General features: G+C 37.2%; 3 protein-coding genes across 4 annotated transcripts; 1 reads left to right on the plus strand and 2 right to left on the minus strand.

Annotated features, from left to right (window-relative positions):
- Positions 1–6356: 6356 nt before the first annotated feature.
- On the minus strand, positions 6357–10061 carry LOC123878448. Its single transcript, XM_045925619.1, has 4 exons — positions 9383–10061; positions 8750–8983; positions 6841–8443; positions 6357–6442 (listed from the first exon to the last, which is right to left on the minus strand). Exons 1-4 carry the CDS (start codon positions 9596–9598, stop codon positions 6357–6359), a joined length of 2139 nt encoding a protein of 712 aa, XP_045781575.1. The 5' UTR covers positions 9599–10061.
- Positions 10062–10249: 188 nt separating this feature from the next.
- LOC123878879 lies at positions 10250–13344 on the plus strand. The gene is made up of 3 exons (XM_045926255.1): positions 10250–10629; positions 10901–10962; positions 11424–13344. Exons 2-3 carry the CDS (start codon positions 10953–10955, stop codon positions 12806–12808), a joined length of 1395 nt encoding a protein of 464 aa, XP_045782211.1. The 5' UTR covers positions 10250–10629; positions 10901–10952; the 3' UTR covers positions 12809–13344.
- A 4691-nt stretch (positions 13345–18035) lies between these two features.
- LOC123878882 (zinc finger protein OZF-like) lies at positions 18036–25549 on the minus strand. Of its 2 annotated transcripts, XR_006798904.1 has the most exons (5): positions 24560–25525; positions 23732–23865; positions 22238–22349; positions 19423–20154; positions 18036–19094 (listed from the first exon to the last, which is right to left on the minus strand). XR_006798904.1 is itself a non-coding variant. In XM_045926260.1 (4 exons), exons 1-4 carry the CDS (start codon positions 25439–25441, stop codon positions 19981–19983), a joined length of 1302 nt encoding a protein of 433 aa, XP_045782216.1. In that variant the 5' UTR covers positions 25442–25549; the 3' UTR covers positions 18036–19980. The 2 variants fall into 2 exon arrangements, 1 of the variants encoding a protein (XP_045782216.1); XM_045926260.1 differs by having other exon boundaries at positions 18036–20154; positions 24560–25549.
- Between the last annotated feature and the right edge of the window lie 1385 nt (positions 25550–26934).

Genomic DNA, 26934 nt, shown 5'->3' on the forward strand with positions numbered 1-26934 from the left:
TTTATGAAGACTCATTCGAAGATTCAAGATCTATTAAGGAACAATTATGTCAAGTCATGAATAATTCACAACTGTCGTGGAGTAGAGTAACAGCATATGGAGCAGATAATGCCTCTGTAAATTTTGGAGTTAATAATTCCGTTTTTCAAAAGCTAAAATCTGAAGAAAATAATGAAATTATAGCTGCTCACTGTAATGACCACATATTTCACAACTGCGCAAAAAACGCTTTGAAAGTAATGCCTGTTGATGTCGAAAATATAGTGATGAAAGTATTTGCAGAGTTTTCTTGTTCCGCGAAGAAACGAGAAGAGTTGAAGGCGTGCTTTGATTTCTTTGAGAGCGAATACAGAGAAGTTATACGACATGTTCCTACAAGATGGCTTAGTTTGTTTAAAGCTCTTGATAGGATGCTTTTGTCGTGGGGACCATTGAAAAGGTACTTCTTAGAACAAGGTTCTGATAATTGTCCTAGGGCTCTTTGGGCTATCTTGTCTGATCAAGTAGACGAAATTGCAAGTGAAACCACTCCTACTTACAATGAATTATATTTATATTTCACTCATAATTTTATGGCTTCTTTTCAAGAAATTTTACTTTTGTTAGAAAAACGTACCACAGCAGCATTTCATTTGCACAATATAATGGTGAAATTCCGGGACAGTATTGCAAAGAGAATAAGTGACAAACATTTCGGAATGAAAGTTCATATGGCATTAAGACAAGGCTATCTTTCAGAAAATCAATCAAGAGAATTTACTAAAAACGCTCTAATAGTTTACCAAAGAGCACTAGCATATATAGAACAGTGGTATTCTTTTGAAAATAACAATTATAAGGCATTTAGTTGTTTAGATCTCGAATGCGGAAGATTTCCTACGCTGGATCAATTGATTGAGTTATGGTCATTGTCTCCATGGAAGCAGCAAAATCCCCCTGAAAACATTTATGAAGAACTGGCTGCACTTCAAAGTGTTTTCTCTTCACTTGAAGGAAACTCTATTAATATGTGGTGCAAGTTTTTTACCAACGAAGCAGCGCCTAATTTATTGAAAATAGTGCAGTATGTGTGTAGTATTCCCATATCTAATGCTTTTGTGGAACGAATCTTTAGCGTCATGGGAAATGTATGGACAGACGAAAGAAATCGTCTCGCCGTTAATACTGTGAAGAGTGAATTGTGCGTTTTCTTTAATATATCTGCTAGTTGCACTGAATTCAAAGATGCCATCTCAGACAATACATCTTTATTGAAAGCAGTGGCATCTAATACAAAATATATTAAAAAAGTTTAAGTAGATTTACCTACTGTTATTGGAAATAATGATTTTCTCTTCTCTTTTGATCGTTTTTTTTTCTTATTCAATGTAAATTTAGTTAAGATAGAAAGTTACCTTTTTAGGTAAGTTAATTTTATGTTAATAATATTAAAATTAAAAACTGGTCCGGTTTTTTTTTTCAACACATCTGGCAACCCTATGTATATGTAGATAATAATGGTACTGAAAATGTCTCTGACATCTCGTCAGGGGTGCGGTGACGTCTTGTCATAGCGACAAGGAAAAAAAAAATACGACAGGGAAACTGATGGGCCTGGGCCGTCAATTCGAAGATGTATGCGAGATATTGTTTTCACTTCCAAATAGGTATCCTCGCTTCGTTAAAAACTAACTCAATATACTCAATTATTAATAAAATTATCAATTATTAATAAAAATATACTCAATTTTTTTATTAATTTTTGTAGTTTCCTTATACCTAACCTATAAATATTTCATACTTTCTTATTAAGTAGGTAAGTACGTTTTTATAACTTGCTGCAGACAGTACCTATTGTTTCGTACTTTCGTTTAGTTTTATTTATGGTTAATTTTTCCTAGCGCAAACCAGCTTTTTCCCTAAATTCGTATATTTCTTGTTTACAACAAGTCAGTGTTCACAATGTGGCCGCTTATAAAAGTAGAACACCGCTAAAACCGGCAACACTTATGTTAGGATTTTAATCCAACTAGCAATTTCAGTTTTTTTTTTCTTTAAATCTGGCTTTACTCTGATTAGCCAATGTCAAGTTTGTGATATTTTCAAGTTATTGAATGTATACAAGTATGGACTCCGTCTGCGCCGGCGCCCGCCGACATACGCGCGGCGCCCCTTTAGAGCGCTTCCCAGTCAGTTCCACCACCAAAAAACACCAACACAAAAACCAGCCACTCTTAACAAAAAAAAAACACTCCAAACAAGCACAGCACGCGCGCCAGCAAACGCCATCGCAGACGAAGTCCAGCAATTTCATTATGATTTTATTTTACGTTGGCAACTTTATTTTTTTTAATGGACCAATCAGAGTTGTCATTCTGTGATTGGTTAACGTCGGTTGACGCAAAACGGCGGGAACCAATCAGACCTGTTTCCTCCCACCTTGACGGCTGCAAGCTTGATGGAAGATGAGTTTCTGGCCGGCAGTCTCGATGGAGTTGCGGAGGAAATAAGAGCAAAGTTGTGAGAATAGCGTTGTTAACTATTATAATAGTTGTACTAAGTAAATAAGTAAAATCAATAAAGTAATACTTTAACTATATTAAAATTAACTCCCATTGCACAGTTTTTACTTTTATGGGAGTTAGGGGTCCAAATCATACGTTTGTCAACGTTTTTTGGTAAATAAACATTATTATTATTATTAGTTATATACTTGCATCATTTACTAAGTTCCTACATCGCTATCCTACTGCAGGGTATTGCTCTATTACTTAGTTACAACAGTACTGTAAGCTGTCATTCGCAATCGACACGCACCGACATCTTTCCGCGAACCGCGATACGAAAAGCGAGCATCCAACGGCTCAGCGGCATAAAAATTATATAATTGACCAGTTCTGCCATCTGGGACCACAAAATTATCTTGGACCTTGCCAGCGAGCAGAGGGGTCTCCTGACATCGTTGCGTGTTCCTCAGTCCGGTAAGTGACTTCTCTTGGTTCTGTTTTAAATGCAAATCCATGAAGCATCAATTTTTGCTGCATTTTGATACACCACTGCAGTCGATGCTACCCACACGATAAAGACCTCCTGCGCTTAGAGATGGAGAAGGGCACGGCGGCGTGGTAGTTGGATCAAGCATGCTTAACTTGGGCAGAACAGCTTCACAAAATACAACTACAAATGGAACTCATACTGTGGCTTGCCATTTCTGGAGATGGCGCACATAGTCCTAAAACTGCAGGGAAAGATTTCCCGGGAAGCATAGAAAAACTACTTCAAAAATTAAGCATAGAGAAGGCAATTAATATAGAAAAAATTGCTGCCACGAGGAATCAACAACGTTACCAAGCAGAACAAGCAGTATTTAAAAAAAAAGCGGTTATTTGTTGAGAAGAGGCAAAATTTAAATTAAAAAAACTTGGACGATTTCATAAATGACTACATAAAAGATGAAAATCGTTTAAAGGGTAGATCCCCAAGAGTAGTTTATTCAAAAGTAATGGCAATAGTGGACTCAATAGATCAAACATATTTCGAAATAAATATAACCCTGAAACTAAAGAAAATTGGTACGACATGTGCATGAGAAAGAAATTCCATAAAATGAATTAACTTTTAACTAAAGCTAAGTTAATTATAGATAATGAATGAAATAGTAATCGTTGAAACGCCACGGGGGTCACTTTGTGGTGGTCACGTCGGTACACACACACTCTCGGTATATCCCGGTGTTTGGAGCCGGTAGCCTTAAGGAGTAGAACAGCAACGGCTGCGCAGGCGCCGGCGCCGCTGGTCTGTGCACTGCGCATTGCTCAATGAACCTCTACATACAAAAAAAATTTCGCAGCTGAATGTTTTCCATACTCGTCTGAGTAAGATCATAAATAGCAAGATTATGCTAGAAAATAAGCAATCGTTATTGTATAATAAATAATAATAGGTTCAATTAATTATAATACTATTATTTTTGTATAAATCAATTTGAATTATGTATGTGTAAGTATTATTTTTGTAAATATGTTTTTATTGTGTGTTGCTAATTTAATTTGTTTTTGTTTTGTAGCCTGGTGAGATGGATAAGCAAATGTAATGACATCCTAGGTATGTTTTTTTTTTAATAATAGAAAAAAATAAAGAATGTGGAAACTGGCACATGAGTGGATATGTGTCACATGAGTAGATATCCCTGTAGTGGTCCAAAAGGGCTTGGGTTCGATTCCAAGCAAGGGTAAAACGCAATAAATAAATAGTTACACTTGCATACTTATGCACTATGGTAAAAAGGTGAATATCGGGTAAAAGTGAAATATAGGATTTGTCGCCCACAAACTAATAACAAAATATGAAGGGCGATACGTGCATAAGTGCATCATTATCGGACAGACACACCAATCAAGACTCATTGGTCAAAAGACAGGAGAGTTGATTTATCCTTCCAGCGATATAATATTATGTACCTAGTAGAAGACGTCGTGGGTTCGAATACAGAAATGGCGTAGAGGATAAAAACTTAAGAGTACCCAACGGTTCTCTTACTAACCCGAGTTTGGGCTGGATTCCAATCTCATCAGCTTTTCAAGATTATCTAGATTTACACAGAAAATGTAAATGAAAATATAAAAAAACATGACAGGGGGCACAATTGTGCGAACCGGGATATGGAAAAATTACAATTGTTTGGTCCAGTGTGGTTACATACATAAAAAGGTAAATCATAGTGACCCTGTAAATCCATTTGTGGGCCCAAACGGTGTACAAAGTGTACGAGTTGCACAGAAAAATGAAAATGTCAAATCATCTGAAGGAATTGAGCAAAGTCGTTTCACAATTTATTTATGTCTGATACAAGTTGGCCCTTGACTGCGATCTCATCTGATGCATCTACAATCTACATGATATCTACATCTGATGGCAAGTGATGATGCAGTCCAAGATAGACGCGGGCTAACTTGGAATTTTAAACCTCCGGGCTCTTGGCGATAGAAGAAGTCTTCAAAAATGGCGGCTTCATCTCACCTATCATTACCACCATTCTCAGCATCATCTGAACATCTCAGCATCATCGTGTGAACATAGCTATGTTCGCACAATGTAACCGAAATAGTAGTTCCCGTCCGTCCAGTTCAAACAGTTTTTGCTAGATCAAGCTAAATTATTACTGCTTGGAAATCTCAAAAAGGGCTTCAATTTCTACCGTGGCCAGGTCATTCGCCTGATTTCGCCCTATTGAGAATGTCTGGCACATTTTACTAATGAATATTGCAAAAAGACCTGGAAAGCCCTCGAATAAAAAAGAATTAGAGGCGATGTTAGTTAAGGAATGATTAATTATTCTTAATGTGTGTTTAGAAATAACTTGATGTTTACATAATAAATACGGTTATATTGGAATGGAGCCTTTCGTCAACTCGGACTTGAGAAACTCGCCCGCGCGGCCGAGTTGGGAAGATTTAATTATACCTATTATTTTATTATACATCTCGGCCGTAGGCTTAATTACTATGCGGGCGAGTCAATACAATTCATTTTTGTGAATTTGTTTATTCGTCATCTCGGCCGAATACAAGAAGTACATTCACGTTATAAAATATTTAAAACAAACAATTATTTTTTTAGCCAGAATAAGTTGAACGCTATGCTACGTTGCTATAGATGCGTCTGATATCCACCAATCATATTCATTGCTGCACATAGCATAGCACTGGCCAATGAATATGATTGATGGAACGTAGCATAGCACATCTCTGGTGGAAAGGCACCCTAAGAGCTGGATTAACCTAAGGACAAAATTTTGATAATAATTTATAAAAAAATGAATATCGAACAAACATCAAATTTGATCGAACAATCAAGAACAAACGACGAACAAACGATTTAGTAAAAAAATAATTAAAAATGAATATTTTTCGCCGCCAAGTTAAGGGAGCTTGCTCTGAGTGTGTAATACAGCGTATCGATGAAAAACGTCAAACCAATGTCAAACAGACAGGGTTACTGTAATTAACCTATCAAGATCACGCGTCACAAAATGTATGTATGCCGACGCTGCGCCAAAGTAACCGGTTTCTATAAGGGCGTTAATAATCAGTATTATTATTGTGATAAGGAAGACGAGAGGTTTGGTGTGCAATGTTGTAAGGCTTAAATTAAAAATTCAGTTTAATTAATTATTTACAAAAAATATTGAGAGAAACTCCTACCTGCAGAAACTGTTTTCATATCATATGAAATTACTACATTGTAATTTCTAAAATTGACAAAACTGAGGTCTTCGTCATTCGCCTTTAATTTTTCTTGAACGAGACATCAAATTTTCATTCTTTCAATATACTTGTACACTTGGTTAGCTTTTCTTTTTTAAAACCAATAATCTACTACCATAAAACCGATCTACGCCTAATATTTGTCGAAAGAAGACTGTCCACTTTGTATGGGGGTTTTGGCTTGAAGTGGACAGTCACTGAGAATAATAATTACATTGTAAGATAATAGCACTAACAAGTAGAAATTAGAAAATTAATAAAGTTTTGTGTCCAGGTGTTCCTAATTTTTTTTTATGGAGGTTTATGAGAAGGGGTTTCAAATTAAAAATCCATTTATTTTATTTTATTTATTCTGATTCGTATGTTAATAGAATATTATCTAGGAACTGGGCAGGTGGATTTATTGACTCTTGATACCTTGCCCAGCTCATAAACCAAATTATTGTCATGACATGGGCACAGCAACCTACTGTCTGTCGACCCACAATGCAGTTACAACAATATTGTTTTATGGCTTCTCTGCCTGACCTATTATTTTCATATAAAATATAAACAAAATATATTTTTCTACTGATGTGCCTGCTGTGGATCTTACCTCGCAGTAATGATGAATTCTCAGTTACAGTAAAACCTTCCAATAGGTTACCCGCCATGTCTCTACATACTTTTGTATAGGAACCATCACCTCTAATGTGCTCCCCATAGTAGGACCGGGCTTGCTTTAATTGATAGGTCCCGCAAGCTATAAGAATTAAATCGCTTAGCTCCAGTCTGGGAAAGGGTACATTGTTTATGTCAACATTGATATTTAAAAATTGTGTTCGCCTTCTATTTAAATTATTTCTGATAACATAATCTGCTAGGTCATTGTTCATGTAAAGCTTTTCATTTATGATTTCAAGGATTTGGCTTGCATCATCCCTATCCCTTATCCTTTGGTGAAACTTATTTATCAACGCTGCAGCTACTGTAAAATCTGTCATGGCATGTCTTGATGCAACGTTAAAAAATTCATGCCTTAGAAGCTTAAAAGATTGTTTAAAAATGCTATTTACTGCTTCAACAACCCATCTGCAAATGGTAACCATTCTAGACTGGTTAGCTGCTAGTGTTGATAACTGGTTTTCACCTTCTTGCAAGGATGCAGGGGTGTGGACAGAATAATTGTTCTGTTCTAACAATGGCAAACAGTCTCTAAAACCCCTATCCAGTATGAAAATATCTCCAGGTTGAAAATATTGCCGTAATGGTTTTGTCTCATCGCTGAATTCATTTGACATTATATTAGCATCAGACGTTGTTGCTGGATATGGGCCTATTACATCTACAATGTACCCATCGCAGCACACTATTATAAAAGGTTTCATTAAGTTCCTATACTTATGTAAGGAGTAGGTATCTTTTTGATACATATAGTTTGAACTCTTTTGTACATATAGATAGGTACCATCCATAATAACAATGGGTTTCCTATCTTCTGCACAAAAGAGTCCATTTGGTATTAACAAATTCCTTGCTGCAATTTCAGCCCTAGTAATATTATTTATGCCCAAGTTTCTTGTAACAAAATCTTGCTTAAGTGCATTACGTGCTTTATTCATATATCTCAATAATGTTGTTCGGGGCATATTAAACAATGTGGCGAGTCTTTCATCACTGTCACCTGTTCTTAATTTAACTAAGTATGCAGCAAGTGCTATTGAGCCCTTCTGCATGTTCCTTAAGCTAGGTACATCAAAAATAAGTTGCCTAAACTGAGATTTTGTTAAGCCTACCCAAAAATGTACAAAATCTTCCGACATATCATCTATATTGGAAAAATCTAACATAGTGGCCCTTTCATTTATAAATGATGCAAAATCCTCAATATGGTCTGTAGTAAAACTTTGTATTGGTTGTGCAATATCTTCCAATTGCTGCCAATTATCATTTTGCAAATGGAATGTACAAATTCTACAATTTGGTGGAACATAAAACTTAAAATCTGCAAAAAGCTTTACCCTCAACCATTTAGGAACTGTTAGTCTTTCCAGTAAGTTACAGTCTGGGAAAAAACAATGTGCTTGGGTATCTACTGCTCTTTTAAGGTTCGGTAGAATAATGGTTGATGCTCCTTGTTGAGGTGGCTCAAGCGTACGACTTGACAATCGATCACTTCTCTGCCAGCAGGGGTGGCAGATTTCATCTGATCCATGCAGCTGAAATAAAGTTCACTTATATGAACATATTTTTAATTTGCTTAGAATACATAATGTATAATATACTAAGAGTATTTGTGTATTATGAGGACAAAATGAAGTTCAAGACTTTTTAACTATGATAAACTTATCATATCAACCTCATCGCTAGTAACAAGGTTTTGGTCATAGCCAAATAAAAATATAGCAAACGTTTGTTTAGTAATTATTATATGAGATACAAAGCGAATTCATGTACATTAATGCTAACAATATTAAGAAGATATATAGAAGCTATAAGTGACAAATACTAAATATAATAATTACCTGACGGGGCATAATCCTCTCCATTATTATGTTTCGAATGCGTGCCTCACGTTCAGTATCAGTACGTAGCCTGTGAGATCTTGTTCTCATCAAAGAGCATCCACAACTAATACAAACACGACGATGGTGACCACCACTAGTAGAAGGTTGATCATCATTAGTCGTAGTGGAGTGGTGTGACTGGTTGAGAGCTAAAGTCCAGCAAGAGTGGCATACTATAGTGCTATCAGTCACCTGTTAAGAATGAAAATATTATATATAAATTGCTTTATTTTGAATCTATACTTAATATTATAAAGCTGAAGAGTTTGTTTGTTTGTACGCGCTAATCTCAGGAACTACTGGATTGATTTCAAAAATTCTTTCACCGTTGGATATGTACGTGATCCCTGAGTGCTATAGGCTATATATTATGTACCACGGGCGAAGCCGGGGCGGACCGCTAGTAATGAATAAAGATGATGTTACTGCACACAAGTACAAAATACATATGCTTTCAAAATTGAAAATGTTACTAGTATTATCCCCTGACAATAACCATGTATTCATGCACAGCTTATGCAGCAACATAACTACGACTTTATCCTAAATAAACATTAGCGCGAAATAGCAAATAGTGCATTGAACACTTACCGCTTGGGGTGCAATCCAGTGTCGTATTACGGACATAACCTCTACAAGTTCAAGGCTATGCCTTCTCCTTTGAGTTACATCAGTACCACAATTAACACAATATCTCAATTCAGTGAGAGTCGTGTGTTCCGTGTTCAGTCCGGGGTCAACATTAGGGCTTCGATCGGTACCGGTAGGAATGCCAGGGTCGTCGTAAATAGCGTCATCGGTGTCCATTATAAATAGCAAAAGTCGAGATAAAAAACGGGAAACGAAACAAAAATGACAACAATTAATATTCACTACGATTAAATAGTAAACACAATTCAACCACAATGAGTGAAAGCGAAAGCCGAATGTCGAATGCGGAATGACATTTAGTTTGTCAAAATGACAAGTCAAAAGAGTAAAGATAAGTAAAGTCTATAGCTAGGGTTGCCATAAAAGTCATTTTCGAGAAACAATAAAATAGATTATTAATGAATAATATCGATAATCGAAGTTATTACAATTAATCGAGCAATATTGATATTGCTTTTTATCTATTCAATAGCAATTTACCTAAGTATAACTGTGTGATTTTTCGCCATAAGTAAATGATTTTTACTAAAAGCACTTTGGGAAATAACTTTTTCTTTTTGTTTTCGATTTAACAATATTTTATATAAATAATCAATTAACAAATAATCGATTCAAAAATATATGTATTGAAATCGATTATTATTTGTTTTTAATAATATTATATGTTTTTTAGACTGGCAACGTGACATAATCAAATTACCAACCGGAAATAAACCGGAACTAAATAATTAATGGATTAAAATACTTAATAAATAAACATTTTATCAGTTTATATTGATACAACTGAAAATCACAAATAATCATGATTTAATTTATGATAATTTTTGGTATAATTGTTTTTTTGTATGAATTCTGTCCACGCCAAGCCAATATTGGACAGTTCCCTTTATTACTTTTATCCCCATTTGTCTTGAAAGATATTAATTTATTCCCTCATATATAATTATTTTAAATAGGCAAGTATTTAATTTTCCTAGCTGGCAACTTAATCACCACACCCAACATCAAAGTGAATAACGGAAATTAAACCTTCGTGCCTTAAGATTCAGTACATATTCGCATGTGGTATATTTTATATATTGCGCCCGCGTCAATGATCCATGTCACTTTTACTCATCAGGCCGCCATCTTAAAGGCTGCCACAGAGCTTGTGTTGTGTTAAGTGAAAATTGTGAAGTTTTATAAAGGTAAGTAAGCCAAATCATACTATTTTATAATATTAATTTTATAGCAATATTCCATTATAGCTAAGTATCTATTTTTTTTCATACTCCTGTTAACCACGATCGTATTTTTTGGTAATCCTAACTAATAAACAGTAATTTTGAATAGCAGATGGCCGCCATTTTGACTGCTTTGTTGTAACGGCGTCTGTTTTAATTTAAACTAAAATACTCTCTTGATTTCTATACAACTTATCTAAAACAAAATGTATAGTGTATCCAATTTTTTTTACAGCTAATGCAACCAGTCTTCTGATTTTTATTAAGTAGCAAATATTATAAACACAATGAATGCAGGTGAGAACAATAAAAAATTAAGTTTAGCGAGGTTAACGCTAGGGTTTATTAACCATCCACGTTGCATTTGTCTCTAACACTTTTTGTTTGCTATTTAAGGCTCCGTCCTAAAAAATCTCATATTAGCAACAAGTTTGTGCTTTTTTGTGTGAGGAAAAGAAAAATGTATTTTAAGCAATCACGTATGACTTTAGTACCTAGATATATATATATATATTTTCATATTAACTCGAAATTTGAGCGGTTCAAACCATGACGGTCCCTTAAATGCTTGCTTATGATTAAAATATAAAAGAATGTGCTTTATTTTGTTCATGCAGTAATAGTTTGCGTATAATAATCTGTGGCAAAAATTAAATATCATGCTAAAATCTCATGTAATGTAATTACTTTTCATTGTAATTGAAAATAATGCTATTTTGCTTAAGAAATTTCTATAATTAATTACTTTTGTATTACAGGCGATGAATCACAACCAGGGCCATCTGGCTTACAAAATCAACCCCAATTACAAATATTGACATCACAAAGGGGTAAGCGATTGCTTCTTCGCGCGGGGCATAAATACAACGAAAAAAGAAATAATAAAGATGGTACTACCACTTGGTACTGTATAAAAAGGACCACGTGCAAGGCGGCACTAGTTACTTCTACTGACAACTCAATTAAAAGAGAGGATATACACAATTGTGAGCCTGATTTCGCATCCAACGAATTAGAAATACAACTTGGAAAGTGTATTGATAAAATTACATCGGACTATACTATTCCAGTGCCGAGTGCTTATAGAGAAACTGTATCAAAACTTAAAGACAGTGGAATTAATTTGATTAAAAAAATACCTGACTTTGTGAATGTTAAAAATAAGCTTTATAAAAAGAGAAATAAATCATTGGACGTCCCAAAAGTCTGTTTTAAATCCCCAAGTGAAATTATTGTTTCTGAAAAATTTAAAAATTTTGTATTAGCTGATTATAATTATAAATCAAACAGAATTCTAGTTTTTGCTAATGAAAATTGTAGAACAATATTATCTCGCTCAAATTTGACTATTTTATGTGATGGAACCTTCAAATGTTGTTTAAGGCCTTTTCAACAATTGTACACCGTGCATGTTGATTTAGGAAGCAATGAGATGTATAACAATATTATGCCAGTGGTATATGCCTTGCTGCCAAGTAAAACAAAAAATATCTATAACACTTTGTTTAACCTTATCAAAAGCCAAATCCCTCAATTTAATCCAAAATTATTTGTACTAGACTTTGAGCAAGCAGCATTGTCCGCAATTACAGAAACATTCCCTGAAACACAAATAAGTGGTTGTCATTTTCATTTTTCGAAAAGTTTGTGGCAAAGAGCTGACAATTTAGGCCTAACCAAATTTAAATTAGCCAGAAAACATATAAAACGTTGCTCTGTTTTGGCGCATCTACCTAAAGAAGATGTAGAAAGTGGTTGGTTGTATATAATGTCACAATGTCCAAGAACTCCAAATATAGTCTCATTCAATGATTATTTTGTAGAAACGTGGTTAAGTGAAGAATCATTTTTTTTTAATAAATGGAACTGCTACAATACACAACATCGTACAACCAATATGATTGAAAGTTGGCATTCTACTATTAACAAAAAAATACCAGCCAAACCCAAAAGTATAGCACAATTTTTAACAATATTACAAAAAGAAGATGATTATTTTAATGTATTATACCAAAAAGGGTCTAACATAACCAAAAAACTTAAAGAAACACAAGAAATTGATGAAAATATATATACTACCATTAATGAATATAAACAAGGGAAAATAAATATAGATCTCTGTATCGAACGACTTGTTTTATAATTTTGTTATTTATCTATTGCATAATTATGACAAATAATACTAGTCAGTTGATTGTAGTGATTTTTCAAAAAAGTAAGTTTTTAATTAATCTGTGATGTTTAAAATGATCTGTGATTTTTTAAGTGATTTATATGATAGTATAAATATTAGTGTGTAAGTTAAATGATTTATGTGATAATAAAAACATTAGTGTGTCTGTCAAACATGTACTTTAATAATTGTCCATACCGATTGTTGAATCCTATTAGACTAAGCTTATTTTTTTATACATCTATGTTGATTTTTTAAATATATACATGTTTTTATATTTTTAAGCTTGTTTTATTTTACCTATAGAAAAATATATTTAAAATCGAACCACTTTTGTACTTGACTGTACAATAATGCTTTTTATTTTCATTGACGGCCGAGTTGACGAATACAATATACGAAAAAATTACTTCGGCAACTCGACCGCGTGGCGCGGCCGAGTCGCATAATAAAAGAATAATTAATATTTTATTTTCCCAACTCGGCCGCGCGGGCGAGTTTCTAGCGTCCGAGTTGACGAATAGGTCTTGGAATGGAGTAATTTAAGACAAGATCAGATGATGGTTTGATTCTATGCAAGCTAGAATAAAAACCCTATTTGAAAAAAAGGAGCATCGACACACTATGGAGTGTCCGACGCCCACGTCGTAAATCAGTTTACGGAAGCTGATCTGAATTCCGGTGCATGCGCATGTGTGTGACTATTAATTACCACGTTTTAATTTTTTAATTGAGTTGGATTCGTTGTAATAAACATTTTTTTATAAACTACCATGTCTATTTACTTTTGACACAGGGATGTATAACCGAGACATTTGGGGTCAGGGTAATAATCACCTGTAATTCAAACCAGGCACCAAACTGGAGGACTAAGGTTTCCGTGATATTGTGAAATGGTGATAACAAAAAGATTAACCGACTGAGTTTGCTGTGGGCTTCTTCTCAGATCAGAGTGCGTTTGGAACTCCCAGAGAAAGGTCCGGTCCAGAAATCCAGTCCCTTCGACCATCAATGAACTGAAGGTGGTCTTATTAGAGGGGTGCGACAGAATTCCTCAGGACTCCAGAGAGAGAGGGTTTTTTTTCCTCAAATAATTTATAAGAGCCATGATGAACCGACTGCAAAGTAACTGCGTGAGCAGACCTCACAAATACAATCCGCAAGCAGATTTTTCGACCTCTAGTGCATCAAAAATCTGATTCGTAATATACTAAAGCTAAACTAAAAAAAGTATAATGACAAATTGGTAAGGTAGGTACATATGTAATACTTAATCTAGTGGGTAGGTAAGAAAAAATGTGCAGCTCGACATGTAGTATCGTGAACATCGCTGCCAGCGAAACCAGTTACAGTGATCCGTAGTTATACCTCCTATTGAGGATATTATGGGGACGGGACGTGAAGGGACGAAGACGCTCGCAAAATGGATGAAAGCACAATGTATCTGCTCCCCAATCATATGCTCCTATCACTGGCCGAGAATCTGCTGCGCGACACACAGGGCGTGACAGCAATATTTGCCCAATGCCGAAGTTTGTGAAACTAACTAACTAAACTTGTCTAGCCCTAAGGTTTATGTACGTAAGGACGTCATTTTCACAAGACGGAAATCGTCATTACCTCTCTCAAATCCCCTGCTCCTGAGTAGGCGAGTAGAGAGGCGTATAAAAAAAAAAAAAATTGGTTGTCTGTAAAGTCGGTTTACTGACGATAGTTGAACGTGACAACAAAGGCCAATTGTGCTTCTTTGTCGCTCGTTCCGCGCTCTCGCTTGCACTTCAAGCCTTACATGGAACGCCTCAGAGCGAGGTAACGCCGCATGAGTCATGTTATTTCGTGCGTGCAGCTGGCTCTATCGAATTATAAGACGTTGTCACGTCAATAACGACGAAGATAGGAAAGCAGCGTCGGTGCGGCAGTTACAGACTACGAAGGTTTCACGAGCTTAATTCAAATTACCATAACATGAAAACCACGATCAAATTTTTAAAATGCTGTGTGACGATAACGGTCAACACGTAGGGTATGAATATCCGTACAGGATAGAATTATAGCAATCAAACTAAGAAATGGTTTCGCCATACTAATCATGACTAATATTCCCCTTTCCCCTCCAACTAAGCGCAAAGCTGTTAGGAGTAGGTACGACAATAGTGCAACGGGTGGGCTTTGAACCGCCGACCTTTCGGAATTCAGTCCGATTGCTTACGAAATTATTAAAGAAATTCTAACTCAGGTCTCAAAATAAAAATATCAAAATTCAGTGGATTCCATCTCACATAGGCATACATGGAAATGATAAGGTGGACCAGCTCACTGACAAGGCAATGTACGAAGGAGATTTTTTACAAGTATTCCCTTTTCATACAGACTGTACAAATGTGGTAAGAGATAAGTGCGTAAAGTTATGGAATGAGTACTTTGATCGACGTTCGAGAGACAAAGGTATCTGGTACCGTACTATTCAGTCGGAGCCTCTTACACCTTGGGTTAGCAACTGTTCCTTAAATAGAAAGGATTGTGTACATTTGATGCGTATTCGTTCCGGACACATTCCACTAAATAAAGGTTACTTAATGAAAAAAGTCATATCACCTGACTGTCCCGATTGTGATAGACCGGAGGACATACACCATTTATTAGTGGAATGTGTGCGGAACGAGGCGGAGAGATGGGAGATCTGCAATAGATTTCCCATTCTTCGCCAGGTCGGCGGTTGTAACGGTGCCCTATCCCAACCTCCGTCGGATGAGGCTAGGGCACTGTTACGGCTGTACAAGAAGGCCTTACGCAAACAAGTAGTTAAATACCTAACGTGGCCTTACGGAGTGGCATTTTCCAAATGGAAAAAACTCCCAAAATCAAGAATAAAAAAAAAAAAGCTAAACTAAAAAAAGTATAATGACAAATTGGTAAGGTAGGTACATATGTAATACTTAATCTAGTGGGTAGGTAAGAAAAAAAATGCAGCTCGACATGTAGCATCGTGAACATCGCTGCCAGCGAAACCAGTTACAGTGATCCGTAGTTATACCTCCTATTGAGGATATTATGGGGACGGTACTAATTCAGTGAAGGGGCGAAGACGCTCGCAAAATGGATGAAAGCACAATTTATCTACTCCCGAATCATATGCTCCTATCACTGGCCGAGAATCTGCTGCGCGACACAGCGTGACAGCAATATATCAACCAATGCCGAAGTTTGTGAAACAAAATAAGAGTTAAAGTGCTTTATATACTGTCTAGCCCTAAGGTTTATTTACGTAAGGACATCATTTTCACAAGACGGAAATCGTCGTTACCTCTCTCGAATCCCCTGCTCCTGAGTAGGCGAGTAGAGAGGCGTATAAAAAAAAAAAATTGGTGTCTGTAAAGTCGGTTTACTGACGATAGTTGAACGTGACAACAAAGGCCGATTGTGCTTCTTTGTCGCTCGTTCCGTGCTCTCGCTTGCACTTCAAGCCTTACATGGAACGCCTCAGAGCGAGGTAACGCCGCATGAGTCATGTTATTTCGTGCGTGCAGCTGGCTCTATCGAATTATAAGACGTTGTCACGTCAATAACGACGAAGATAGGAAAGCAGCGTCGGTGCGGAAGTTACAGACTGTACGAAGGTTTCACGAGCTTAATTCAAATTACCATAACATGAAAACTACGATCAAATTATTAAAATGCTGTGTGACGATAACGGTCAACACGTAGGGTATGAATATCCGTACAGGATAGAATTATAGCAATCAAACTAAGAAATGGTTTCGCCATACTAATCATGACTTGTCAATTTCGTTGTAATCTCTAGTAAGCCAACCTGGCTTACTAGAGATTAAACGGCAACGATAAAATTATACTAGGAATGATTGAATGAGGGCAAACTTATTTTTTTTAGTCAATTTCGTTGTAATCTCTAGTAAGCAAGGTTTTTTATCATCAAAACGCCAGTAAGACAAAATTGCTGGCAAAGTTAGCTGAGACAAGACCAGAACTCTGGCAAGGACAAATATTGTACTGGGAATGTTTCAATGAACACAAACTTTATAGTATAAAAATAGTTTATTCATATAAAGTGTGCGGTCATTTTTTTTTTTATATTTGTTTAAGATCCACGTGTTCAGTGAATACTCGTTTTTGATTTTGTGATTTACCCTCTAAACGCCGGCAAGACAAAATTGCTAGCAAAGCAAAAGAGACAAGACCTCAGAACTCTGGCAGTGACAAAATTATACTAGTAATGTTTGAGTGAAGGCAAACTTATTTTTTTTTAGTCAATTTCGTTGTAATCTCTAGTAAGCCAGGTTTTTTTTATCATCAAAACGCCAGCAAGACAAAATTACTGGCAAAGTTAGCTGAGACAAGATCAGAAATCTGGCAAAGACAAAAATTGTACTGGGAATGTTTGAATGAACGCAAACTTTATATGTAATAGAAAAATAGTTTATTTTATTAATATAAAGTGTGCGATCATTTTATATTTGTTTAAAATCTACGTGTTCAGTGAATACTCGTTTTTGATTTTGTGATTTACCCTCAAGACGCCGGCAAGACAAAATTGCTAGCAAAGCAAGAGACAAGACCAGAACTCAAGCAACGACAAAATTGTACTAGGAATGTTTGAATGAAGGCAAACTTATTTTTTTTTTTAATCAATTTCGTTGTATTCTCTAGTAAGCCAGGTTTTTCATGATCAAAATGCCAGCAAGAAAAAATTGCTGGCAAAGTTAGCTGAGACAAGACCAGAACCTCTGGCAAAGACTAAAGTTTTACTGGGAATGTTTGAATGAACGCAAACTTTATATGTAATAGAAAAATAGTTTATTCCTATAAAGTGTGCGATCATTTTATATTTGTTTAAAATCCACGTGTTCAGTGAATACTCGTTTTTGATTTTGTGATTTACCGTCAAGACGCCGGCAAGACAAAATTGCTAGCAAAGCAAGAGACAAGAGCAGAACTCAAGCAACGACAAAATTGTACTAGGAATGTTTGAATGAAGGCAAACTTATTTTTTTATCAATTTCGTAGTAATCTCTAGTAAGCAAGGTTTTTTATTATCAAAACGCCAGCAAGACAAAATTGCTGGCAAAGTTAGCTGAGACAAGATCAGAACCTCTGGCAAAGACAAAAATTTTACTGGGAATGTTTGAATGAACGCAAACTTTATATGTAATAGAAAAATAGTTTATTCATATAAAGCGTGCGATCATTTTATATAATTTTTTTATATTTGTTTAAGATCCACGTGTTCAGTGAATACTCGTTTTTGATTTTGTGATTTACCATCAAAACGCCGGCAAGACAAAATTGCTAGCAAAGCAAGAGACAAGACCAGAACTCAGGCAACAACAAAATTGTACTAGGAATGTTTGAATGAAGGCAAACTTACTTTTTTTAGTCAATTTCATTGTAATCTTCTAGTAAGCAAGGTTTTTTATCATCAAAACGCCCGCAAGAAAAAATCGCTGGCAAAGTTAGCTGAGACAAGACCAGAACTCTGGCAGAGACAAAAATTGTAGTGGGAATGTTTGAATGAACACAAACTTTATAATATAAAAATAGTTTATTCATATAAAGTGTGTGATCATTTACATAACTTTAACATTTGTTTGAGATACCCCTGTTCAATGAGTGCTCGCTTTTGATTTTGTGATTTACTGTCAAGACGCCGGCAAGACGAAATTGCTAGCGAAGTTGGCTGAGACATTTGGCAACAATAAAATTATACCATGAATGTTTGAATGAAGGCAAATTTAGTATGAAAACCTAATTTGCCGAAAGAAGGCAATAAATTTTAGACCACAAGACCAAAATTCCAACAAAAAGTTACTCCATCATGTCTGTTCGTAGCTATATGCCTCTTCAGTGACCCCAAACGTGAGTTAAAAGTGGCATTATATTCACACACCTTAGTTATCGTGCTTATTCCTTTAGTAACTAACTCTGCTGTCATCTCTCACATGTTTAGTAGCTATGTGCCTCTTCAATGACCGCAATCGTGAGTAAGAGGCGGCGTTATGTTCACAAACGTGAGTTGACCTAACAACTTCACTCTACTGGCATCTTCTCAGTTGGTTTTAGCAGCTATATGCCTCTTCAATGACCGCAATCGTGAGTAAGAGGCGGCGTTATGTTCACAAACGTGAGTTGACTTAACTTCACTCTGCTGGCATCTTCTCAGTTGGTTTTAGCAGCTATATGCCTCTTCAATGACCGCAATCGTAAGTAAGAGGCGGCGTTATGTTCACAAACGTGAGTTGACCTAACAACTTCACTCTACTGGCTTCTTCTCAGTTGGTTTTAGCAGCTATATGCCTCTTCAATGACCGCAATCGTGAGTAAGAGGCGGCGTTATGTTCACAAACGTGAGTTGACTTAACTTCACTCTGCTGGCATCTTCTCAGTGGACTTAGCAGCTATATGCCTATTCAATGACCGCAATCGTGAGTAAGAGGCAGCATTATGTTTACAAACGTGAGTTGACTTAACAACTTCACTCTACTGGTATCTTCTCAGTGGGTTTAGCAGCTATATGCCTCTTCAATGACCGCAATCGTAAGAGGCGCCGATGTTCACAATCGTGAGTTGACTTAACTTCACTCTGCTGGTATCTTCTCAGCGGGTTTAGCAGCTATATGCCTCTTCAATGACTGCAATCGTGAGTAAGAGGCGGCGTTATGTTCACAAACGTGAGTTGACTTAACTTCACTCTACTGGTATCTTCTCAGTGGTTTTAGCAGCTATATGCCTCTTCAATGACCGCAATCGTGAGTAAGAGGTGGCATGATGTTCACAAACGTGCGTTGACTTAACTTCACTCTGCTGGTATCTTCTCAGTGGATTTAGCAGTATGCCTTTTCAATGACCACAATCGTGAGTAAGAGGCGGTGTTATGTTCACAAACGTGAGTTGACTTAACAACTTCACTCTACTGGTATCTTCTCAGTTGGTTTTAGCAGCTATATGCCTCTTCAATGACCGCAATCGTGAGTAAGAAGCGGCATTATGTTCGCAAACGTGAGTTGACCTAACAACTTCACTCTGCTGGCATCTTCTCAGTGGATTTAGCAGCTATATGCCTCTTCAATGACTGCAATCGTGAGTAAGAGGCAGCATTATGTTTACAAACGTGAGTTGACGTAAGAACTTCACTCTGCTGGCATCTTCTCAGTGTGTTTGGCGGTTATATGCCTCTTCAGTGCCCGCAATCGTGAGTAAGAGGCGGCGCATTGGTCGCAGGCGTGAGTTTGCGCCGGAGCGTGAGTTGACATGTGCTCTTGCAGGCTCAATTTGTACCCAAACTTCTTGTTGCAGATTTTGCACTGAAACAAATAATAATAGGTTAAGAAACTATTGTTTAACCTAGATTTGGACAAATACCTACTTGAAGGCAGATTTTAATTTTTAGTCAACTATTTGTACATATTAAATTCAGAATACCCTTAACTAGGCAAAAAGTAAAATTAACCTATAAATATGCAGAAAATGGAACAAGGCCACAGTCATCAACAATTTCAAACACGGTGCACATTCTAGATAACATTCAACTGAAAGAAGTGCCCCCGGAACGGGTGGGCACATGCAACCCAAAGAATAAAGTGGAAGCGAGGGCTGGCCAGAACATTATTTTAACACCGAGAAACACAGAGACACTGGCCACACCCGACAGGTACAGAGCAAGTACCGGGGGGCTCTCCCGCGATTCGGCCCATATAACCGAGAGGTTGGTGGGGCCATGGGTGGTTGGAGGGTTGGCCACACCCGAACGGGACGAGTGCCTGGACATTGACCCACACGTGCGAACAGGCGAATACCAGGCATTCGTCACTGAGGTGGAAGAGCCGGCGCAACCGACAAAAAAGAAGAAAAAGAGAAGAGGGAAAAAGAGAAATGGAGGATCCCGCATGGGAATCATAAGACTGCCCAAATACAAAAGGAAAGAACAGTAGAAAAATAAAAGGGGGGGAAATGTGGTTATCAGTAAAACTAGTTTAACGGTTGAGGGGTTGCAGTAGCGAATTCTGTTTTTATAACTGTGACTTTTCCAGGTAAAAGTCTCCATTCCCGGGAGGAGGATGTAGCGAAGCAAGTCGCTAACCGAAGTACCCACATCGACGAGAGGCAGTGGAAATTTCCAATCACGCAGCGAACGCGTGGCCGGTCGACCGCCGCATGCAGCCAGTCGTGCTGTGGACCCCGTGTCGGCTCGTGGCAACTCTGGCAGACGCAACCACAGGATAGACGCTGGAGGTGTTGGAGTACGCGGCAACCCGTTGCCCCGTGACCAGCCCCGCCGCCTCTCCCCCCGCACGTGACATCTACCCTCGGTCGCCCGGTAGTTGGAGTCCCGTGACTCGTTAGAGCTTCGTACCACAAGGAGGGTGGTAGGTTCCGTACCGTATTATTTCTAATCGCTGTGCCGATAAACCCGCGTGCTAAATATGTAACTCTGTAAATAGAACTAGCCCGTATTGTAATAAGTTAAGATTTAGTTTACAAATAAATAAATATTGTATAGAATCAGGCGTTACTTTGCGGAAGTTCATGTTTAGCAAGAAACAGTTAAAAATTATTTAGCTATAATCCGCCAACAGAAAAAATCTGTATGGTCAAACATGCAGTTACAAGCTAAGCACCGCTTACCTCCCCAACCAAGCAATAAAGCCAAGTTCCCAAGCAAGCACTGCCACCACCACTCACATGCACCACCACACAAGACTTTTCCACTACTCTCGACGCACGTTTCGCCCCGACACCGGAGCATCCTTAGGAGATTTCGACTTTACAATGCTGTATTGTCAAGTGACTTGAAATCTCCTAAGGATGCTCCGGTGTCGGGGCGAAACGTGCGTCGAGAGTAGTGGAAAAGTCTTGTGTGGTGGTGCATGTGAGTGGTGGTGGCAGTGCTTGCTTGGGAACTTGGCTTTATTGCTTGGTTGGGGAGGTAAGCGGTGCTTAGCTTGTAACTGCATGTTTGACCATACAGATTTTTTCTGTTGGCGGATTATAGCTAAATAATTTTTAACTGTTTCTTGCTATACAAATAAATAGTATTATTAGGTAGTCCAGTCAATCCGCGTTTCATTCCTGAAAATTCCCGTTCCCCCAAATCTAGATAGGGAAAACTCTAATTAATGTACGTGGCGGAGTAGCCGACGAACCCTCGACTGCTTCACCACGTTACATTTGGCTCCAACAACAATACAAGACGTGGCCCGCGACTTCATCCGTGTGGATATGTTTAAAAACAGATTTTTACTGGAATAAAAAGTAGCCTATTAACATCCATTTCCATTGCAAACAGCCATACGTCCAGTAGCTTTTGCGTGAAAGAATAACAAACATACACACACATAAAAAATTTCACTTTTATAAATTAAGAAAGAAGAAGAATCAATTCCTTGCCTCATGCATTTTAATTCCTAGATGCCTCCGTTGGTGTGCTCTCAAGTTTGAACTGGATATACATTGTTGTGGACATACACTGCATTGGTAGGGACGCTCACCGGTATGCTTCCTATAATATAATAAATAAAATATACCACTATTCAAGTGCATTTTTCTTTTTTTTTTTATTCACTATAGGTAAGCGCTTGACCACAATCACACCTGATGGAAAGTGATGATGTGGTCTAAGATGGGACGCGTTTACCTAGAAGGTACCTATTCACTCTTGTTTTAAAGACACCCGGATTGTAATTGGTAGGAAACACAGATCGCGGAAGAGTATTCCAAACCTTCCATGCGTATGAGGAATGAAGACGCAAAACATTTCGTGCGTGTAGATGGAATGTCAACGACATAAGGATGGAAACTCGCCCGACGTCTTGCGGTTCGGTGGTAAAATGGTGAAGGGGGGACAAGATCGAAAAGTTCCTGTGCACACTCTCCGAAATCCCCTATAAAACACCGATAAGCCGGCGACCTTACGTTATAGAACAGTGATAGCCTAGGGGCTAAGACCCAATAAGCACCATCGACTAATCACCTGGCAACTCAGTGGACACCAACCAATAGAATCAGTAAATTATATGGAAGTTGTTGTGTGTATGCACACTTAGTCGTGGCAACTACGTTGGCATGATCACTGAGACTTCTATATAATTAAATTAGATTCTAATGGTCTTGGTCGACCAAGTCGCCGGGCGACTAGTCGACCGTGCTTGATGGGTCTAAGATGTCTGCCTCCTATTCAGGAAGTTGGGGGTCCAATTCTGGGCATGCACCTCTTATATTATCAGAGTTATATGCATTTTAAACAGAATACCCGGCTGAGTTTGTTGTGGGCTCTTCTCAGACTTGGGCGCGTTTGGAACCCTCGTAACATTAGTTTTAAGTAACGTAATTAATTATCACCACTATATCGTACAAGTTTAACAATTTCGACCATCAAAAGGAGTACAATTGTACCTACTTTGAATAAATGATTTTGACTTTGACTTTAAGCATTTTAATATCACTTGCTTTAATAGTGATGGAAAATAACCTAAGTAAACTTGCATGTACAAGGATTCTCCATAATGTTCTCAAGTGAAGTCCACCAATCCACACTTGACCAGCATAGACCCTTCTCATTCTGAGAGGAGATCCGTGCTCTGTAGTGAGCCGGCAATAGAATAGAATAGAATAGATTTTTATTCAAATAAACTTTTACAAGTGCTTTTGAATTGTCCAATAATTTACCACTGGTTCGGAATGCCGTTCCTACCGAGAAGAACCAGCAAGAAACTCGGCGGTTGCTCTTTTCAATTGTTCAATTTACAATAATATTCATATTATACAATGGGTGATTGATGATGATTATGATGAATCCTCTAATCCCAGGATTGGAACTAAGGGCCTAGGATTGAATTCTCTAAAGACAAGGAAACAATCAGTCATTTTATTCTAGTTACCTACCTGATATGCACAATGAGCGAGGAGCGCTGCGTGGCTCTGAAACTGCAGTGCGGACACTCATGTTGCTTCTCTCCTGTGTGAGTGAGTTTGTGCTTCATAAGGTAGTCGTTCCGCGTGAACACTCGCCCGCAGCTCTGTCAAACAAATGTATTGCAATCATATTGGAAGAGGTCACAACCCTCAGTAATGAGGAATACGAAGAGGGAGACAAGAGAGAGAAAGGGAGACGGAGGATAAATTAGTTTGTTAACCTATTATTTGTTTCAGTGTAAAATATGCAACAAGTTTGGGTACAAATTGAGCCTGCAATAAAAAGAAAAGACAGATTTCTAAACTCAGACATAATGCGAGCTTCAAGCTTGAGGATGTATTTGAATTGGGCCCTTACTTTTGTAGTTATAAAATCAATAAACTGGCCACAATAAATACAATATAATTTAATTAACTTGGACAATAAATCAAAAACTTTTATGCATGAAAAAAATGGTTTTAGAATGTAAAGATAAAGTCTTTTCATATTATACTTGGTATATTGTGATGTAACCACAAATTCACGGTTTTTAGATTTATTCCTTTATACTTGTGCTATAAGATCTACCTACATGCCAAATTTCATGATTCTACGTCAATATTCTAGGTTCTAGATTCTAGGTTGACAGACAAAGGATTCCGTTTTTCCTCTTAAGCTATGGAACCCTAATAGTTATGATGTATGTATGTTATTAAAGCTGAAATCAAATCGCATTCACATATGTAATTGGTTTTTTTTGTACATCTCTATGGCATGCAAATATTTTGTAACCAAAGGGGCATAGACACATTTCTTACCTCACAAACAAATTTCTTTGCATCCCCTTTATGCGTTAACATGTGTTCTTTTAACAATTGCCTCGTTTTATGCAACAATTTACACTTGTTACACTTAAAAATCGCCTCGGGAAGTTCAACTGTGCCCTTCTGCCTGTGATCGTACATATGGGCCTCATACATACGACGTCTTGGCAAATATCTATCACACAAACTACATTTATACCCATCTTTCAGGTTCTTGCAGAAGTTTTGCTCGTGCCCAAGTCGGGATCTACGGTTTCTGAACACTTTCTCGCAACCAAAACATTTAAAACCACCTCCTCTTTGTATACCATGGCTTTCTGAATTGTGACTATTGAATTTGTCGGCGTTTTCCAAATCTAACCTACAGATATTGCAATATGTAGCTGAACGTTTAGGCTTGTACTTCCATTTAGATCTTTTTTTGTTCGGAAGCTCAGATTCTCCGTCAGAATCCTTCGGACAATCCAAATTGTCCAAATTACCATCTCTCGAATCAACATCCTCCTTTTCGATTTTAACATTTATAACCATATCGCTCACATTTTCATCGATTAATTCGTGATTTGAGAGTATTTCACGCAACTTTTTGTCGGTTTCTTGACAAACTTTTTTGAAAGTATGAAACTTATCGATTTGGCTAGTGCATTCCGCGCATATCTTTTTTGGGCGATCGCATCGAGTTATATCGATGTCTAAGCACTCAGATATTTTAGCCGCTAGATCGTTTTTTACTGTTCTATCGTTTTCTACCTTTATTTGGATTAATTGTGAGGAAGCGTCTCTTTTCCAACAAAAGCGGCACACGTCGTCTTGTTGAAAATAATCGTAATTGTACAAGCCTGGGTCGAAATTTAATACCAGTAAATCTAAGGACATGGCTACTTACAATTTTTAACGTTTCTTCATCAAATAAAAGAACACTATAAACACTGGTTTAATCAATACTTGCTTTTCGCGTGTTTGAAAAACAAAATGGCGTTCAATTCAAATGGCGTTTTGACCACAGACCACGAATCTGGTTTTGACTTTTGGTATTTATTAATTATTTTTGTTGTGTTGCTGCGGAAGGCGGAAACGGAAGTAGTGCTGCCAGATGGTAGGTGGTAAATCCTACTTATGAGAGCCTGAAAATGGGAAACGCTTTAAAAAGGTACAGAAGACACGGGTAACATTAATATAATAGGCGAGGGTTTTAGGATGAAATTTGAAAAGTTTTGCATAGAATGTGATATGTTTTATTATGGAATTATATGTTTACAGAGGTTCCTTAATTATCAAGATTTTTTTATTTTTTTCAGATAGAAACTAGCCCTTGACTTCAATCTCACCTGGTGGTAAGTGATGATGCAGTCTAAGATGGAAGCTGTCTAACCCTGGAGCACTATAGCCGTTTTCACTAAAATTGGTTGTCTGTAAAGTCGGTTTACTGACGATAGTTGAACGTGACAACAAAGGCCGATTGTGCTTCTTTGTCGCTCGTTCCGCGCTCTCGCTTGCACTTCAAGCCTTACATGGAACGCCTCAGAGCAAGGTAACGCCGCATGAGTCATGTTTTTTCGTGCGTGCAGCTGGCTCTATCGAATTATAAGACGTTGTCACGTCAAAAAACAAAATTCAATTAATTATAAACAAAAGAGAATGTATGGGTAAATTGTAATATTTTGACGTGACAACGTCTTATAATTCGATAGAGCCGGCTGCACGCACGAAAAAACATGACTCATGCGGCGTTACCTCCCTCTGAGGCGTTCCATGTAAGGCTTGAAGTGCAAGCGAGAGCGCGGAACGAGCGACAAAAAAGCACAATCGCCCTTTGTTGTCACGTTCAACTATCGTCAGTAAACCGACTTTACAGACAACCAATTTTTTTTGTTGAACTTTTGTGCTATGACAATGTTTGTACATCATTTTGAGTACATATTATAGAATATTTGAATGGAACGTATGATTTTTTCCTTTATCTTTTGAAAAAAAAAAATGCTTGCTGTAAATAATTATTGTTTTAGTATTGACATCAATAAAGTATCAAATGTATTTTTTTTTGTTGAATGCATAAATGGACAACGCTGCTTATAATTTATTTCAAAATTAAAAATATACAGATTTACATAACTTTTATACTATTATTTTGTGTTTTGTGTTGACTCAACTAACAAAACAGCCATTAATAAAGAATTGAACTGGCACACGAAGGGTACCGTACCATCGAACAAGAAAATAACACTTTTTAATCTTATGTAATGTAACCACAAATTCATGGTTTTCAGATTTCCCTTTTACTTCTGTTATTAAGACATTGCTAAAACAACACAAGTAGCCTATAAGTTTTGATTCCGCTAAGGAGTTATTACAGACAGACAGACAACAAA

The sequence above is a fragment of the Maniola jurtina genome, chromosome 26, assembly GCF_905333055.1.
Source record: "Maniola jurtina chromosome 26, ilManJurt1.1, whole genome shotgun sequence".
In the NCBI taxonomy this organism is placed as follows: domain Eukaryota; kingdom Metazoa; phylum Arthropoda; class Insecta; order Lepidoptera; family Nymphalidae; genus Maniola; species Maniola jurtina.

Coding starts and splice junctions, on each gene's coding strand:
- LOC123878448 (XM_045925619.1), bottom strand. CDS start 9,598: ATGGACACCGATGACGCTATTTACGACGACCCTGGCATTCCTACCGGT. Junction 8,984..9,382: donor ACTGGATTGCACCCCAAGCG/GTAAGTGTTCAA, acceptor CATTCTTAACAG/GTGACTGATAGCACTATAGT. Junction 8,444..8,749: donor AGAGGATTATGCCCCGTCAG/GTAATTATTATA, acceptor ACTTTATTTCAG/CTGCATGGATCAGATGAAAT.
- LOC123878882 (XM_045926260.1), bottom strand. CDS start 25,441: ATGTCCTTAGATTTACTGGTATTAAATTTCGACCCAGGCTTGTACAAT. Junction 23,866..24,559: donor CAAAGAAATTTGTTTGTGAG/GTAAGAAATGTG, acceptor TTTGTTTGACAG/AGCTGCGGGCGAGTGTTCAC. Junction 20,155..22,237: donor TAGGAATTAAAATGCATGAG/GCAAGGAATTGA, acceptor TATTTGTTTCAG/TGCAAAATCTGCAACAAGAA.